This window comes from Neopsephotus bourkii, unplaced genomic scaffold (genome assembly GCF_033783945.1).
Source record: "Neopsephotus bourkii isolate Nb327-2 ecotype Australia unplaced genomic scaffold, CSIRO-AGI_Nbou_v1 NB_1764, whole genome shotgun sequence".
Classification (NCBI taxonomy): Eukaryota; Metazoa; Chordata; class Aves; order Psittaciformes; family Psittacidae; genus Neopsephotus; species Neopsephotus bourkii.
The window spans coordinates 1105538-1124167 of record NW_026902238.1 but is presented as its reverse complement, the minus strand read 5'-3'; the positions used below and the strand labels follow the sequence as shown (position 1 = coordinate 1124167).

The 18630-nt window shown below is 40.6% G+C and overlaps 1 protein-coding gene across 3 annotated transcripts in view; it reads left to right on the top strand.

Annotated features, from left to right (window-relative positions):
* Positions 1–14798, top strand: part of EPB41L4A (erythrocyte membrane protein band 4.1 like 4A) — a 128250-nt gene extending 113452 nt beyond the window's left edge. For all 3 annotated transcript variants that reach the window (XM_061378084.1, XM_061378081.1, XM_061378083.1), the window contains 6 exons: positions 1590–1709; positions 8748–8795; positions 9460–9528; positions 10388–10498; positions 11389–11470; positions 12914–14798. In XM_061378084.1, coding sequence (XP_061234068.1) covers positions 1590–1709; positions 8748–8795; positions 9460–9528; positions 10388–10498; positions 11389–11470; positions 12914–13042 — 559 coding nt within the window. In that variant the 3' untranslated portion in view covers positions 13043–14798. The remainder of the gene's footprint in view (positions 1–1589; positions 1710–8747; positions 8796–9459; positions 9529–10387; positions 10499–11388; positions 11471–12913) is intronic.
* The last annotated feature ends 3832 nt before the right edge of the window (positions 14799–18630 follow it).

Genomic DNA, 18630 nt, shown 5'->3' with positions numbered 1-18630 from the left:
TGAATTCAGAGCACAGCTGTCTGTTTGAACTGTTGTTGTTTGGGAGAGATGGGGCAAGGTTATGGCAAGCAGGCAGACCCACCACCTGCAGCAGCAGGGTTGGTCTGACAGCTGCACATCCTCTTTTTGTGCAAGTGACTGCTGTATGTAAAAGGCAGCTGGATGTGTTTATTCCATGTAGGATGCTTGCTGTCTCCACAAATTGGATTATTTGGGATGAAAATCACAATTGACTAATCGTTGCTGTGTGGAGTCTTCTACTGAATTCTTAGATGGAAGTTTATGTTAATCCCTGTCACCAGATTGCAGGTTTAAAAAGACTTGCTTAGAAATCAAAACCTCATGTTGCTCCAGTTGCTTAGTACCATTTGTAAGAGTTGTGGCCATTTACAGTAGCTGTGGATGCAGCTCAAAATTCATTCTGCTTGTGAGAGAAGATCTTATTACATGAAAAGCAGCAGTGCATGTGGCAAGATTAGCCTGGTACAACTCAAAACTCAAGGGGAAAGGTATATCCATAGTGAAGAGCAACAACATCATGCTTTACATTTCGTATCAGCCATGTCTCCTATGTAGTTCCTCTTTTGGCTTGTTTGTTTTACCTGTCAGTCTTCCTGTTTTTATTAAGCTACTCTGGCTTCTTCAGGATGCCAGTCATACCATCCTATCAGAGAACCCACATGTGGAGTGGGTTGTTTCTAAATCCCTGCTTTTAAATTCACTGCTATGATCAAGCATATCCATTTGTTCCAACTTAACACTTTACCACACCACTCATATCTGTAGCCTCAAAACTGTGGGTCATCTATATAGCTTTGAATGGCCAAACACTGGTGTGTCAGTTGGCCTGACTGGTTGTGTCACTGTAGAGTTACTTCAGCCTGCTAACAAACATGCTGTATTTATGGGATTTTGACATTTAGTTTAATCTGTACGTCATTCCAATAGTGGATTCATGGATTAAAGGAAATAATAAAAAAACCGCAATAAAAGTAATATCACGTAGTTTAGAAGCACACAGGCAAAGCCAGGAGCCAAAGCCATAGGGGCACAGTGCACAAGAGGAGGCAGAGGGATTATGTATATCTGGAGCAGGCAGGGAGAGATGTGTGCGTTGTGGGCTTTGATGCATATCAGGGTGAAGGGAATGCTTTCTCTGAGCAGGAATTTCCCTGGGGAACTTTCTCTGGATCCTAGGAAGGTACGTACTGCAACAAAATATTTTGAAAAGCAGTATCAGAAGAGGTTTGTATTGTGATGTGGGGCTTACACTTGCTGTAGATGAGGTTGGTTGGAATGTGTAACTGGGAAAAAAATTCTAGATGTTTGGCTTGAGCTGGGAAGACAATACAGGTTGTGATCCTGTCCTTAAAGGCCTGGGTAAGTTCATTTTTGGTTTGTGCTGTTTATAAATAACAGATGAGTCAGTTTTCTTTGATAGAAGTTCTTACATTTTAATTTAGTTTGGGAACACCAATTAAAAATTTATCAAGATGAAGTTAAAGTATTGCACTGCAGGAGCTGGGGAGAAAAATCCCCATTGCTTCTCAGAAACCTCAGACTAAACTCCTGGAATCTTTTTTTTCTAGATTACGGCAAGAGAATGACATGGTTGACTCAGCTCCGCAGTGGGAAGCTGTGTTACGGCAACAAAAGGAGAAAAACCAGGCAGACCCAACCTACCGGCGATCCAGGCACCGATCTCGTTCGTATGTAACCCTTGCCCTCTGATGTGAAAATTAAAGCTGCTGTGACATGTTAAAAAAGCAGGAGGAGTATCTCCAGTGTGGTGGTGACTCTTAGCTGCTGAGGAATAGAGGCTTTCACTTGGTGTATTCTCACATTATCAGATTTGTCTTTGTGGTCACTCTCTCTTTGTTTAGTGATTTGAATTTCAGGGCAAGAAGAGATAATGCAGGAAGAGCTTTGTCATAGAGCTGGTCAGGAACTCTTTCTGTCACCTTTGGTGGAGTCCTGGACTGTTTTCGGTAATGAGGACAATTCCCCTCTTCTGAGCAGAAGTCTGTGAAAACATGGGGATTTTGTGTGATAGGTGCAGGCATTTTTGTGAAATGCACACGCACTTTGTTTCCTCATATAATATCTGCAATATTCTTCCAGATGAAACCAGCTTCTGATGTTTTCATGTCAAATTACCATTGACAGGCAGCAGACAGTGATGTATTGCATTCTGATGTCAGGATTTCTGTGATGGAGCCATGCTTCCAGGCAGTGCTATTGCTGTTGACAGTGCTTTTGACATGATGAAATTGTCAGCTTCTAAAATCAGTTTTCTCAAACTAATTAAAATTCTGGTTTCTTTTAATTTGTATTTTTCTTCTAATAGCATGTTTCTGGGGTATACTGTTCTTTATCATGTCCAGCCTAATCTGCCATCCAAACAACCATCCAGAGTAGCGCCAGCATTGGTGTGCCTGGCAGGCAAGAGAAGGGCAGGGCAGGTGGTGTTGAAGACTGCCAGGAAAGAAGCTATGAGGCACTGGGAGAGATGGCAAAAGGGAGTCTTTGAAGCTCCCTCCATCATTGCTGTCTGGCTGACAGCCCTGGTGCTGATAGGGCAATGTGTGACCAGTGTAATGCACTTGGCATAGGTACTTCCCATTAATAACTTTTCTGAAGTTTACTTTTCCTGTTGAGATTTACAGAGATATATTGTATAGTGCCTTAAATGACTATTTCATTCACACTGATTGAAAGTGTAATAGTACTGAAGTTCCCAGTATTAAAATCTACTTGAGTTCTGTTTTTAGTTGCCTGAGTTGCTAGAACTAATTTCTGTCTCCAGTTTCATAGTGTACAGTTTTCATTCTTTTATGAGAAATAGAATTTGCCATTAAAATTCCAAATGTTGGAATTTTTTCTTTAACTAGCTTTGTACAGACTTGTTCACTTTTAGCCGCACAAAAGTCAAATGTTAGTAGTTGTAATTGTACAATGGTATATTACTAAAAATCAGGACTGTTAAAGCTCACTTGTAGGGAATCCACAAAAATATAGCTGATTAGGTTAAGAATACATTTTTTACTGTATACAGAAAGTGCTATAAACTAGAAAATTTACTCAATAATAGACTAAATTTATACTCATAAACCAAGTAAATTTCATTACTTAGGCAGCATGGGCTCCCTCTTACGGCAAGCTGATCTATGAAATGGCTTTTATTTTCCAGTGTGGTGATACTCAGAGTAGTTTTTTATTCAAGCTACTATTAGGAAAAACATAAATGTGCAGCATTTTAACTGAGAAAGAAAGACCCTAGAAGAAGGAAAGCAGTGAAATCCTGAAGATTTTGGATGGCTTCTCATTTCTTGTCCCTATTGTGTTAGTGATGAATATATTCCTTCTTTTTGTTTCTCTTCAATTTAAAAGCAAAACCAAAACAATGAAATAAGCCTAAACCTGCCAAGTGTGGCACATATCCTTAATAAGTGCAAGCAGGAACTAAAAAAAGCCAAATGAGAATTCCTTTCAAAGTGCTTTAAAAAACTTTAGTAAAAGGCATTTAACTGTTAACCTCCAATAGGTTATATTTAATTTAATTTATTTATTTAATTTGTTTAATTTAGTTTGGCTTAGCTCTTTGCTTGCATGACTGGATGCAGGTTGGAGGGAAGGGAAATGTGATTCCCTAGGGTGTAGAGTATGGTTGCTTTTGGTTTTAAATCTGGTCATTTGGTCATTTCAATTTGCACATTTAATGATTGATATAAAACCTTTTTTTTTAATGCAGATAAGTCTTTCACATTAAGTTCCTTAGTGCAGTCAGGTTAACTAGAGGTTCCGTTTGCAAGTGTGAAGTAATGCCTATTTGTTGCTTGTACCTGGCACAGTGCATTTTGTTTGTTTGATACTGAGTAATATTAATAAGTGATGGTGGGGAGGTGGTGTTTCATTGGTCTCAGGAATAAAAACATTTGACCAGAATTTGACCTTCCTTTCTCCTAAAGGAATCAGCAAATTGAGAGAGCTCCCATTTCTAGTTCTACAGGGTTTATTTTCAAGAATTCATGTAAAACATCTGTGTAGCCAAAGGGCATTTTTTTTTTTAGTTAAGATGAATGACTATTAAAATTCCATGGCTATTTAAATTTAGCATTCGTGACTCAAGCTGAAATATTAGTAAGGGTGCAGATGCAGACACAAAAAGTAAAGTAGGCCTTATTTATATGTAGAGTTGTTTGAGCATGTGCAAATGTAATAAACGAACAAACAAAACCCTGGAGATTCATCACTTACTGGAAATTCCCACAAGGTTTCTTGTTCAGTAGAGAATCTAATGAGAGTACAAATTATCCAGAAACTGTTGGTCCACATGCTGCAATAGGACAATCTAAGTATACATTATGTGTCAAAACTGTGAGTTCTAAAACAATTTATAGTAAAAAGATGAAAACAAAGTGAAAGAGGGGTTGTGATCTAGCTTTAAGATTTAATAGAAGGATTGTTTTGTTGTGGGCTGTTAAGACCTATACAAACATGAATTTTCTGTGCAGCATATGCAATACTTACATTTTACCTAAACAATTTTGCCTCACCTTTTGTAAGCGTTTTTTCATTTTGCTTTCAAAGGAAGCAGGAATAGGCCTTTCAAAGGAAAATGCTTTTAGTAAGATACTTCATTGTATTTCTGGATATTAATTTGTGGTTAGTTATCTGCAATAAATGCTGCGAGGTTATCCCAGTATGGTAACACTTCTTAAACAGATAGAAAATACCGTTAAGATGGCAGTTCACAGAAGCGGTTTGTTCTGAGGAATCATTGTGTTTAGCCATTTTCCTTTTTCTTTTTTCTTCTTTTTCCTATGAAATGTCATATTGCTAAACAGATATTTTGCAGCAGTAGCTTCCTTATTAGTGTCATTGCAGGGGTGAAAGAAGGAGGGAGAAAGAGACCACGAAATTAAATGTCTGGAGTTGGTTGTGGAAAGCAGGTGGCAGAGTTCCTATAAAATGGAGAAACAAAGACGACTTCTTATTTAACCACTCCTTTTTCACATTAACCCACAGATTAATATTTCTTACTGTAGCTGAGGTGTCACATGACATTTGGTGATACCTAAGATTTAAGGCCACATCCTGAACTGTTGTATTTTCATGAATAAATAAAAGCCAGGAGCTGATCAGCTGAGTCAGAGGTGGGCACAGCACCTTGCTTTTTGTGGATCCTGGATTTGGGAATGACCTTGAGGTTTTGCTTCCTTCAGGCAAACTAGAGCTTGTAAGCATTACAAAGCCTGCATAGAGAAGCTGGCATTTTTCAGGGACTTTTTGCATTCCCCACTGCCTGATTATTCAGCCTCAGCAAAGGATGCCTATTTTACCTGCCCCAGGATAAATGTGGGGTATGCAGCTGCTGTTTTGTGAGCATATGGTTGAATGTAAGGAGAAATCAGTTCAAAACTGGGAGTGAAAAACACTGTTAAATGCCACTGCATACCATGCAACAGCATCAGGCAGCTAAAATCAGCATGGATGGATGTAAGAAAGAGAGAAGTAAATGCAGGAAGGGAGAAGGAGAAAAAATCTCGAAAAATCAGAGCAAACTAAATGCATTATAATAAACACAAACACACAAAGCCAGAAGAAGCTCTGAATGGTGGGAAAAATAAGACTTCAAGCTACTTGTGGCTGTAGCTGTTTCTGTCATGCGTACCCAAGCAGTTGGAACAGAGAGAGTCCATCAAGGGAATCATCTGGGACAGCTGTTTTATGCTGCTTGGAAAGCTATCACTACCTTGGAGACTGGAAAGTTTATGGATTAGCTCATATTAGTCCCACAAGGGAATTACAAATGTAAGGTGATTACTCATCCTTCTGCTTCTCTCTGGAGGGAGGGAATGCCATCTGGAGGGACCTTCACACTCTTGTGAGGTGGGCCAATGCCAACCTCATGAAGTTCAATCAAGCCAAGTTGCAGGGTCCTGCACCTGCGTTCAGGCAATCCCAGGCACAGCTACAGGTTTGGCAGAGAAGAGATTCAGAACAGCCCTGCAGAGAAGGATTTGGGGGTGCTGCTCAATGAGAAACCCAACATGAGCCAGCTTCAGTGTGTGCTTGCAGCCCAGAAACCCAACCGTACCCTGGGCTGCATCAAAAGGAGTGTGACCAGCAGGTCAAAGGAGGTGATCCTGCCCCTTTATTCTGCTGTTGTGAGACCTCACTTGGAGTATTGTGTGCAGTTCTGGTGTCCTCAACATAAAAAGGACATGGAACTGTGGGAACAAGTCCGGAGGAGGGCCACGAGGATGATCAGGCGACTGGAGCACCTCCCATATAAAGACAGGCTGAGAAAGTTGGGGCTGTTGAGCCTGGAGAAGAGAAGGCTGCGTGGAGACCTCATAGCAGCCTTCCAGTATCTGAAGGGGACGTCGGAGCGGGACTCTTGTCATGGTTTAAACCCAGCCAGACAACTTGTTCACTCACTCCCAGTGAGTGGTGCTGGGCTGAAAGCAGTTGAGGCCTGTGCCTGTCCACCCCGGGGCTCTCCCCTTCCCTGCTCCCGGAGGAGCGAGGAGTAGAATCAAAAGAATGCAAATCCCACGGGTTGAGACAAGAACAGCCCAGCAACCAATGTACAACACAAATCACCACCGCTACCACCAATGACAACAATGATAATGGAAAATAACAAGGGAAGAGAATACAATACCACCTGCCAAAAAACGAGTTCGACCCGGAAGACCCCGTGCTGTGGTATGGAATTCTTCTTTGGTCCGTTTGGGTCAGGTGTCCTGTCTGCTTCTTCCCGGCTTCCCCTCCTCCCTGACTGAGCATGAGCCTCACAAAGTCCTTGGTCAGGGTAAATATTACTCAGCAACAACTGAAAACATTGGTATTATCAACACTGTTTCCAGGCTGAAAGTCAAAACATAACACTGCACCAGCTACCAAGAAGGAGAAAAATTGACTGCTACTGCTAAACCCAGGAGAACTCTTTATCCAGCACTGTAGTGATAGGACAAAGGGTAATGGGTTTAACTCAAATGGGGGAAGTTGAGGTTAGATATAAGGAGGAAATTCTTTACTGTGAGGGTGGTGAGGCACTGGAATGGATTGCCCAAGGAAGTTGTGAATGCTCCATCCCTGGCAGTGTTCAAGGCCAGGTTGGACAGAGTCTTGGGTGACATGGTTTAGTGTGTGGTGTCCTTGCCCATGGCAGTTGGATTGGAACTTGATGAGCTTAAGGTCCTTTCCAGCCCTAACTATTCTATGATTCTATGGTTTATAAAGCAGTACACCAGTATCTCCCAGTACTTCTGCACCTGTAAAATTAAGAAAAAAACCACAAGAAAACCAACCCAAAAATGTTACCATCCCTAAATGGTCTGCCTTTATACCAACTGCAAAATGTGTACTGCAATATAGATGTGTCTGAACAATATTCTGAAGCTTAAATTTGGAAATGAGACAAATGTAGTAACAGTGAAATAAGAAAACAGTGAAATTGTTAGTGATAGAGAGCGTTTTGGAATAATTTCTGATACAGCTGTATCTGGGCAAGGTAAAGCAAATTTAATGATGTTAAAATGAACTCTGCTATCCTCCTTGATCTTTGTTTAAATTCAGATTATATTCAGTCCAAAAGCATCTTTGAATATGTTCAAGGAAAGAAAAGCAAGCTCTATGATCTGATGATGTAAGTCTTAGTCTTTGAGAAACTGTGACTTCAGTGGGAGCATTTAGGTATGCTGAATCTGTCTAAAAGTTTCATACCTCACATCTCAGATGGTGTGGACCAGTGTAGCTGTTGACACTTGAATTTATATAATCCTGATAAAAAGAGTTATTAAAGATCTGTCTGTGCAAACGTAGTCCCTGCCACCATGTAAAACGGTCATTTCATCAATTACTCTGCATGGGTTTTGGTGAATTCTAGGTGCAGCTTCAGCAACGGTGGTGGTTTTACACCAACCTTGCAATAAAATAGGGTAACAGAAATAAAAATAAAGGGGGTCCAGTTTGGATACACTGTCTTCTGTAATTCAGTGGAAAATGTCAGGCATGAGATTTAGTGTTGCTTTATGTCTGCAGGTATCTTTATGTCTTCATCAGGGAAGTTAAAATTTTGGGTATTTGTGAATGAAATACCTTTTAAACTATTTGTGTGCATGAGTATGTGTGGTTGCTGGTTTAGCTTGTTCATAATTGTTTTTTTGTCCTGGATATCACAAAGGTAAATGAAGTGAGCAGAAACCTTACTGGAAATGACCAGAAGGTGAGAGGCTGTACCGTGATGCAGCCAAGCAGTGGTTCCTCTTTACTTTTGTTCACTGGGAATGGCCAAGGGTTACTGGTGTCTCAGCCTGGTGTGGCCTGTCCCTCTTTCTGCCCACAAAGGGCTCTGGGGGCAACAGGACATTTCTGAGGGTGATTTACAAATGTATTATCCCAAAAGACATGGTCCTCAGCTGGATAAGGGGTGGCAGTAGCTGGGCACTTGTTTGGCTTGGGAACTTCTTCTGTTGTTCATATTTTATGCATACACTGGTGAAACAGCAATTGTGATTGAGACCCTGTCATTCAAGAAATTACTTTTTGGTTGAAATAAAGTTGTGGAGTTTGATGCATTTTTTTGAGAGAACAGACCTTAAAATTAAAGTCACTGATGGATTACATTTTCCATGATTCCTGTGCAGGGTCTGTGCTGTTAAAAGTTATTTGAACAGCCACACATCAGATAACAGTTTTCACAGTTCTGCCTTTGTTATCTTTGTTGGCTTTTATAGGAGAAGCCCAGATGTACAAGCTAAAGAAGAACTGTGGAAACATATTCAGTAAGTATGGTCCTTGTAGGGTCTGAGAGACTGCTTGGTTTTCCTCTAACGTAGTTTTTCACGTTCCTTGTGCCATGGCTATGAGACATTATGTTCTGATTTAGTTTTGAGGCATTATGTTCTGATTTATTTATGTGCCATGGTAAGTTATTTGGGTGTTAATGACCTGCTGTGTGCAGAAGATACTGCAGATCACTGCATTCACTGAATAGCATTGTATATAAATGAATTTAAGGAAGATGAATTAAAGGGAGAATACAGTGTTTTAGAAATTTATACCTCTATGGCTACCAACATGTGCTTGTTTGTAATGCTGACATTCCTAGGATGAGGCCCCATATGCTATAGTACTACCAGTTAGGAAGATAGTTAGCTATTCCAAAGCAGTTTTGATGTTCAGTATCCACAGTGTTCATATATGTCTGATCATATAAAGATCAGATTTGCAGGAGGTGAGAGGAAGGTGGAACAGGATGTGACACACAGTTAAAGCCATCAAGATTAAGTTAGGCACATTTCTTAATAGGTTTCCTTTTTTGATGTCAAGATAGCTTCAGGGCTGACAACAGCTTGTCTCAGTAAATCTTTTCAGCCTAATATAATAAAAATGGTTTTGCGGTTGGTAGCTACTGTTACATTTTTTACTTTGCCTGATATTTTCTAGGAAGGAGCTTGTGGATCCATCTGGCCTGTCTGAAGAGCAATTGAAAGAAATTCCATACACTAAAATAGAGTGAGTTTATGTCAGGATTTTAATTCATGTTATTTTCTCCTTTTTTTGCTATGAACTCTGTCATACTGAAATGGGAGTCAGTTTATACATTATCTCTAAGCTTCTACCTACTGATGGCCATCTAGGATGGATTGGGTGAGGATACTTAATAGTTTAAAAACCTAATATTTTCTCTTCCCAAACTATGAAAAAAATCATCTCTCCCTGTCTGTCCCACACACTTGTAAAGCTGCTAAATGTCTCTATGTTCTGTATATCTCCCTATGCCATCCATCAAATTGCTTTGTAGTATAAGTTAAAGAATCAGAGAGAACTGAATTAAAACAAACAAATCCATTTATTTCCAAAACTTCTGCTTTCTTTCAAATATTTATTTGGATCATTTGAGGCACTGTTTGACCTGTCCAGCCCCTTTCCTTGCTTGTCATGGGCAGCTGCCAGAGCATAGTTATTTCCTGAAGAGCCAACATGTATTTCACTGTGTTGGTTGCCTGTTGGGGATGCCATATGCTAGTGCAAGAAGCTGCATGTGGTAGAAATGGGATCCTGGTTTGCATTATGATGTGCTTCCACAGCACCAATAGAAAAGGCTGATGTTAAAGTTGTATGTAGTCATGCATTCTGTATTAAATGGTTTAATTCTCAAATATGGGGATGCCAGTTCATGACATTTGCACCTAAAGCACTGGTTTCCAGTATGGACTTGTAAGAAAAGCAATAGCTTCTTAAATTCAGCCAGTGCAAGAAGCCATCTGTTATACTTAAATGGGAGAATCTCTCAGTCTGCAGTTGAATTAATGTTTTTGTGCTGAAGATCTAGTTTTCTAAACTACCATTGTGAATTCTGTGTCTCTCTTAGGACTCAAGGTGACCCGATCCGCATTAGGCATTCACATTCCCCTCGAAGCTACCGCCAGTATCGGCGGTCCCAGTGCTCTGATGGTGAAAGATCTGTCCTGTCTGAAGTGAAGTATGTGAATGTGGTTATTAGCAATAGAATGGTTTAGTGTGGCCCAAAAGTTGTTCAAAGATCATGGTTAGATTAGAAGTGGCATAAATGTGCTGGTTGCTGGCATAGGATTCAGGCAACCCTCTAAATAGTAGGTCTTCAGAGATAAATGACTCAAACAAGCACAGAACCATTTCTGTTCTATTCTTGGGCCACAGAGGCTTGCTTGATCCTTGAGCTTGAAAGGGGGAAAAGCTGAAAAAGCTGAAATAAACTTATATTGCTGTTCAGTGGTAGGTCATGAAGTTGCCTAAGAGATGAGAACTCACTAGTTGCTTTCCAGATACCTTAATCCTTAATAGAGTTAGGACATAATCTTTCTTAATTCTGTAATTTGTTTCACTGGTACTCTTCATTTACACCATGTACAACCTTCTCCAGCAGTAGGTGGATCAGACTTTCCTAGAAAACTGATTTGCAAAGGGGATCCTTAAAAATGGGAACGTGACAGTCCCATTCTCAGTTTTGTTAAGGTGTTATATATCAAAAGCAGTACCCTGGTGATATCACCCAGTTAGGAGGCTAGTTTTAACTGAATGGCACCCTGAAAGGAGGTGTGGCACACCCACAGTTTTAAGTAATGTCTTACCTGAAGTTAGGCTTCCTCTGTAGCCCAGAAGGAGACAGGCCCTTTGAGAAGAGATAGGATGATCTATGAATGCCCTGAAAGTGCCCACCAATTGCTGAGGATCATGATGTCAGCTTTCGATAGCTGAAGTCAGGTGATGAGCCTTTTGGATTATTCCTGTCCGATCTGTGTAGTTGTCTGGGTCAGTTTCGTTGTTCTTCCTCTGCACAGTTGTAGTTTACTTCACTATGGCAGTATCTATTTTGTAATCTCCCAATTCCAGTGCGAAAACTGATCTGGTGCCTCCACTGCCTATTACACGATCTTCAGATGTGAGAGGTCCCAGCATCCGGTTGACTCAACAGGTTAGTAATTATGCATCCTTTGCAATTTTAATTTTTTTGGAGGGAGAGGGGGATGTTTAATGCTACAGTTTTAGCAGCAGCAGTGTGACTCAAAATTTTACATTTTGCTTATATTTGCACTTTGTCTTTATTTCCAAATATAAGTAGTGTTATAGCATATGCCCTTGTGAACCACTTGCTTCTGCTACTGGAAGACTCTTTGCCGGCTTAAGTTTGATGCATCCCTTAACATGATACCCTGTTCTCTACAGCAGGAGAATTAGCTTTCACAATTTCTTGAAGCGTGTAGGTGTGCTTGGGATGCTGTTGGAATCACAACCTACTATTGTTTATTCACCATTTCTTAGAGGTCTCAGAGTATCAGTGGTTGGGCCTGAAGCATTGCTTTTTTTTTTTTTTTTCTTACTCAAAACAAAAAGAGTAGGACTTTTAAATGTAATTGTTGGCTTTCATCATACATTATGGTAACATATCTCTCAGCTTTGACAGTTAAGCTCAAAATATGAGAAGCAAATTATAGTCAAAAAGCACTTGCTGGTCTATTGTAAAAGAGCACAGAAGGAAACCCAAAATTGGAAAGGAGAATTGCAGATAACTAACTTCCCACACCAGGCATCTTGTCTGTTAATCTGGCATGCAGATATACCAAAACCACATACTGATACTGTATATAGTGTGGAAACTGCACAGCAAAGCATGTCATATTTTTTCTCGTAAGCAATTAGAATAATTGAAGCTTAAACAATTTTAAACCAATAAACAGGTGTTTTTCACTTTAGGGCTGGCTAACATACTATGTGTTCTTTGATAGGAATTAAGTTCAAGGGTATTTGTATTCCTGCATATGGTGGAAACTGAAAAAGTTGTGCTGTCCTTAATGTTTCTGTGAGGACTTGCTGCATCAGCGAAGTTGATGTACTTAAGGCTAAGCACATTTACATGCTTTGTAGAAATATGTAGCTTGTCTGATGGAGTCCAGTTCAAAATTCAGACTGTTTTTCCATTTCCGTTCTTATCCATTACAGTGTGGCTTAAATTCATGCCCTGGAAGGAATTAATGTTGCAATGTTCAGTGTCCACAAACACCTCTTTTTGCCCTCTGCCCCAGACCTCCTCACAACAGTGGCCATTAATTCCTTGTTAGTACTTGCTTGCAGAGCTTTGCTGAATAATCATATAATTAGTTGCGACATTTCCTGAATAGGGAATGTAAATCCAAGTAGGACAGAGAGCAGCATCTGGCAGGGGAGAGAGGAGGCAAGAGAGAGAGGAAGGGTTCTGTTTGATCAAATAAATGCAGAGGCTTTAATATTCCTGGTGTGTGTATACCTATATAAATTGCTAGATCCTTAGCCTAAGGCTGTCATAGCAGCAGTTATCAAAACACAGTATTTAAATTCTGCTATACCTTTTCAACAGCATGTTTTGATTTGTTTCCTTCAGAGACAGAACGGGTCTAAAGACAGCTTAATAGAAGAAATATCTCTGCTATCCACTAACAACATTGATGGAAAACCCACCACTAAGATCGTAAAAACTGTACAGGTGTCACGCTTTAAGGTGGAGACTTGACTGCCATAGCTGAAGATGGTGAATAGATTTTCTTCTTTGGAAATTGAGAAATTTTGTGTGTTTGCAAAGAAAGAAACTGAAGTCTAAATGGTGGCAATTTTTTTGGGACACTCAGAAGGGCCTGCTTGCCGGGAAGGCCAAGCAATGCTTTTATTACTGACATCATTCTAGTGGTTTGACTGATTGAGGAGAAGCTGCCTAATTAGACAGCCAAAAAGAAAAGTCATAGTAAAACTGCATCATCAGCAGTTACATTTCCAAAAAAATGAACAAAAAAGAATTTTCTGCAACAAAACAGCCTGGATATGGTCTGCTTTGTAACCAAATCGCCTTTTTCCAAAAAATGACTGTTAACTGACATGATCAGACCAGATGCTTGAAGAGAAGTGAAATAGTCATGGGTTTGGACAATTGTGCAATACAGTGTGATATGGGGAGAATTATCTTGACAATTTTATATTATGGGGATCAACTTGTGTCCTGAGACACAAGGACTGATGGCTATTACAAGGGTTATTTTAGCCTAGCACAACGACAGATGCTCATGTTGTTAATACAAATGTTGACCAGCTTTACCTCAGAAATAATAGACTTGGTAACACCCTGTAGCAGAGAGTTCCAGAGGTGATACAGACATACTTTCCCTTGACAGTTTTAAGTGTTCTCAATTTTGAATGCCCTGTTAGAGGAAATAGATAGGCTATTTAATTGAACATTCCATACCATAGAAATACATCTGTCACCTTGTAGTAAACCACACTGGAAGAAAAAATGGAAAATATGTACTGACCCACTATATTAAGACTGTTTAGCAAGGCACTTAAGTACTGGTTAAATGAAACTTGTGGAGTAGGATGTAAGACAGCTAGCAAATAGCCTTTTTTTTTTTTTTTAATCTAGATTAGCAAAGGCTACCTTAATCTCTTTTAATATGAAATAATCAGTGGTAGTACCTTCTGATACTTTTCTCTGAGCCATTTCTACTATGATAAAATGACAAAGGCAGTATTGCAGGTATAATTGTGATTTTTCCTCTATTGACACAGTAGGAATAGTAAGTTTAAATGATGCTGCACACTGAGTGGGTTATCTTCTAGAACATATCTGAAGTGACGCCTGGCTCTTCTCTTGCCTTCTCACTTTGTCCAAATACATGAAAGTAATTCCTCTGCCTCCCATTTGGCCACAGTCAGCACATGGATGAGACTATTGCTGTTGCTAACTTAGTAAGTAATAAGAAGCTCAGCAAAATCTTTGTATTATGAAAATAACTTTTCCTAACTTTAATCTCCAAACTAAATATTGACTTTGTCAAACAGCATTGGAAATGGCTGTAGGAGCTCATATGCCTTTATACCTTGGTCCTCCTTAAACTCAACCTGCTCCGCCATCAGTGATTTGCAGTGATCCTGTGACTTCTTCCCCTGGCAACACCATACCAGGGGACTGCAGCCCTAACAGAAAAGCAAGTGATTGAGAACTAGAATGAACAAAAAAGCATCAAAGTTACGCTTTACAGGACACATGGGATTACTAATACTCAATTTAGCAAAACTGAGAAGAGTTTTATTTTCCAGTTAAATTTTTGATTCTTTATTGTTTCATGTTCTGAGATGGTCAGGTAGATGCTACTAGCCAGGGTAGCCATACAGTTTGCATATTCCTGTCATAGTATGAGTTGGTCTGCACACTGGGAGATGCTGCATCATGCCAGGGAAGGCAGATTCACTTAATAAATATTTTTCTTTGATCACTTGTTTTGGACCATTCTTATTCAGTCTCAGTGAACAAATCTAAGGGAAGGAAAGAGCTTAAACCCCTTCTGTGATAAAAATTCTGTTTTCATTGAGGTTCTTCAGCATTTTCTGGATTTACTGTGGATTTCATCCTAGGACATTTTTGGGCTTGGCTTGAAGTATTTCCTCAAACTTTTTTCTAAGTCTGTTATATTATTTCTTTATCATTGCTCCAATTTAAGATTATCCTTTTGTATCTATTTATGACCTTGTATGATATTCTCACAAGCAGCAGTTAGAAAAAACAAGCCAAAAGAAAAAAAAAATCAACAACCCAAAACACCCAAAACCCCACCAAGCACACATACACAAAAACCCCCATCACCGTGGCGAAGATTTTGATGATACAGATTAATTTAGAGTATCACAGTCTTTTGGAAGACCACTGAAATATAACAGACCACACTGGTTAAAGTGTTTGCAATGAATGTGATTTCTTCAAGAAGGTGTTCTAAACTGGACCATTATATACCTACTTGTAGTTTGTTGCTAAGTCATTACCATTATTCTGCATTCTTCAGGCACAGACAATTAGAACATACATACTATTTTAGGAGGATTTGTAGTGTTATTATTTGAAAATTATCTGTACACAGTGTGTGTATCTTACCAAACCTCAAATATTGATCAGGAAGAAAGTAACTTCTAAGGTTTATATCCAATCTCATGTTTTCCTGCATATTATCATTTGCCTCTGCTTTTGTGTGCTATTGCTGGATGCCATCAGCCAAGCATGTAGTGTTTCACTTACTCCACAACATCAGAAAATAAGCTTTTATCTAGTCTAATAGTGATAGGTTACAGTTAACAAGTCACGGGAGAGTTGTTTTTTAATCAGGCCAACTTTTTTTGCATTTAAATGAGAAATTTACAGATAGGGTGCTGGTTTTGAGTTAGAAGTCTTCTCGCCAATGACACTATAGGAAGCAGGTTTTAGCAATTGTACTGTTTGGTCTAGGGTACCACAGTACTATTCTGTATCCATAAAAGAATGCCTAATGCTTGTATTACACATTGTCAGTGCCAGAACAAGGCAAAATTCAGACTAGGATGCCACTGTCTGCTGATAGTACAGCAAAAGAGACTTTTTCCATACATGTGAGCCCCCTTTTCCTTCAAGCTTCCCTTCCTCGGTCGTTTGAGGAAAGGCCCCTTTTCTTCTAGTCTTGTTATTTTTATGAGAGAGAAAGTGATCAATCACTGAGAACACTTTCTGTGTCACAGTATGCTCTGTAGCCCTAAACCAGCCTTACAACGTCTGTAGGTGGCTGGTCTCTTACAGCTCTGAGCTGCATCTTGCTCTTTCCACTCTTGCTGCCTTTCCCCAGCTTTCTTAGGGCTTTTACTGCCTAGACGCGGTTGTTTTCAGACTTGAAGTTTGGGTGTCAGTCTGAAATGCTTGTACCTTAAATGAGTCACAGAAGACAGGAAATGTACAGCCATGTCAGGCAAAGTTTACCCTGGGATTGGATGACATACAGACCTGTCCTCACCTGGACAAAGGGCTGCTATTTGAGACTGCTCACCCTAGTACTGGGTCTAATTTTCTGAATTGATCTCAGGCCAACAATTTTAACTATGTGCCTCTGCTTTCACCTTTTCTGAGACCTAAGTGCTAAGAATAGGTAAGTTATAGAATTCACTTACTAATTAGCAACACCTACAACATTAAGATATAACTCTTTGCAAAACATGTATTTTATACAATAAAGAGGACTTGCTAACCATCCCACAAAAGTTGTTTTTATATAACCCATATAGGTCCCCTTGTTTGTTAGCTGGTTTCTTTCATTAGGAACCAGCCTAAGCTGCTGTTTTCTACACTGCACTTCTTACCAATATCACTGAACTTCCAACTCATATTCTAATCAAGTTCATTATAATGAAGATGTTGTTTAGGGAAAAAGAAATCCAGCTACCATTTAAGTTGCCAAATCATAGAATCATAGAGTAGTTGGGATGAAAAGGACCTTAAGATCATCAAGTTCCAAACCACCTGACATGGGCAGGGACACCTAACACAAAACCATGTCACCCGAGGCTCTGTCCAACCTGGCCTTGAACACCGCCAGGGATGGAGCATTCACAACTTCCTTGGGCAACCCATTCCAGTGCTTCACCACCCTTACAGTAAAGACCTTCTTTCTTATATCCAATCAAAACTTGCCCCGTTTTAACCCCTTACCCCTTGTCTTATCACTACAGTCCCTAATGAAGAGTCCCTCCCCAACATCCCTGTAGGCCCCCTTCAGATAGTGGAAGGCTGCTATGAGGTCTCCACACAGCCTTCTCTTCTCCAGGTTGAACAGCCCCGACTTTCTTAGCCTCTCTTTATACGGGAGGTGCTCCAGTGCCCTGATCATCCTCGTGGCCCTCCTCTGGACTTGTTCCAACAGCTCAATGTGCTTTTTATATTGAGAACACCAGAACTGTACACTGTACTCCAAGTGAGGTCTCACAAGAGCAGAGTAGAGGGGCAGAATCACCTCCTTTGACCTGTTGGTCACACTCCTTTTAATGCAGCCCAGGATACGGTTGGCTTTCTGGGCTGCAAGTGCACACTGCCAGCTCATGTTAAGTCTCCCCTCAAACAACACCTCCAAGTCCCTGTCTGCTGTTCTGCTCTGAATCTCTTCTCTGCCCAGCCTGTAGCTGTGAGTAGGATTGCTCCGACACAGGTGTAGGACCTTGCATGGTTAAACTTCATAAGTTTGGCATCTGCCCACCTCACAAGTGTGTCAGGGTCCCTCTGGATGGCATTCCTTCCCTTCAGCTTGTCAACCGAACCACACAGCTTGGTGTCATCAGCAAGCTTGCTGAGGGCGCACTCAATCCCACTGTCCATGTCGCCAGCAAAGACGTTGAACAAGTCCAGTCCCAACACAGATCCCTGAGGAGCACCACTTGTTACTGGTCTCCAGCTGGACATTGAGCCATTGACCACAATTCTGCTTGCGGCAATCCAGCCAGTTCTTTATCCACCGAGTGCTCCAACTATCAAATTGATGTCTCTCCAATTTAAGAGACAAGGTTGTCATGCAGGACAGTGTCAAACGCTTTGCACAAGTCCAGGTACATGACGTCAACCACTCTACCCCTGTGTATCCATCAGTTCCGTAGCCCCATCATAGAAGGCTGTCAAATTGCCCAGACAGGATTTCCCCTTAGTGAAGCCATGCCGGCTGTCACCAAGCACCTTGTTGATTTTCATGTGCCTTAGCATGCCTTCCAGGAGAATCTACTCCAAGATTTTGCCAGGCACAGAGATGAGACTGACTGGTCTGTAATTCCCTGGGTCATCCATTTTCCCCTTCTTGGAAATGGGGGTTATATTTCCCTTTTTCCAGTCATCAGGAACCTCACCTGGCTGCCATGATTTTTCAAATATGATGGCCAGCGGCTTAGCAACTTCATTACCCAGCTCCTTCAGGACCCACGGATGGATTTCCTCAGGTCCCATGGGCTTGTGCACGTTCAGATTTTTAAGATAGTCTCGAACCAATTCCTCTCCTACAGTGGGCCCAGGGTCTTCATTCTCACAGTCCCTGCGTCTGCCTTCCAAGACTTGGGTGGTGTCATCAGAGCCTTCGCCAGTGAAGACTGAGGCAAAGAAGTCATTTCTCAGCCTTCTCCAAATCCTGTGTAGCCAGTTCTCCTGATAGCTTCCAGAGAGGACCCATGTTGTCCCTAGTCTGTCTTTTATTTGAAATGTACCTATAGAATCCCTTCCCATTATCCTTAACATCCCTGTCCTAGCTTAACTCTAACTGGGCCTTAGCTTTCCTAACCTGG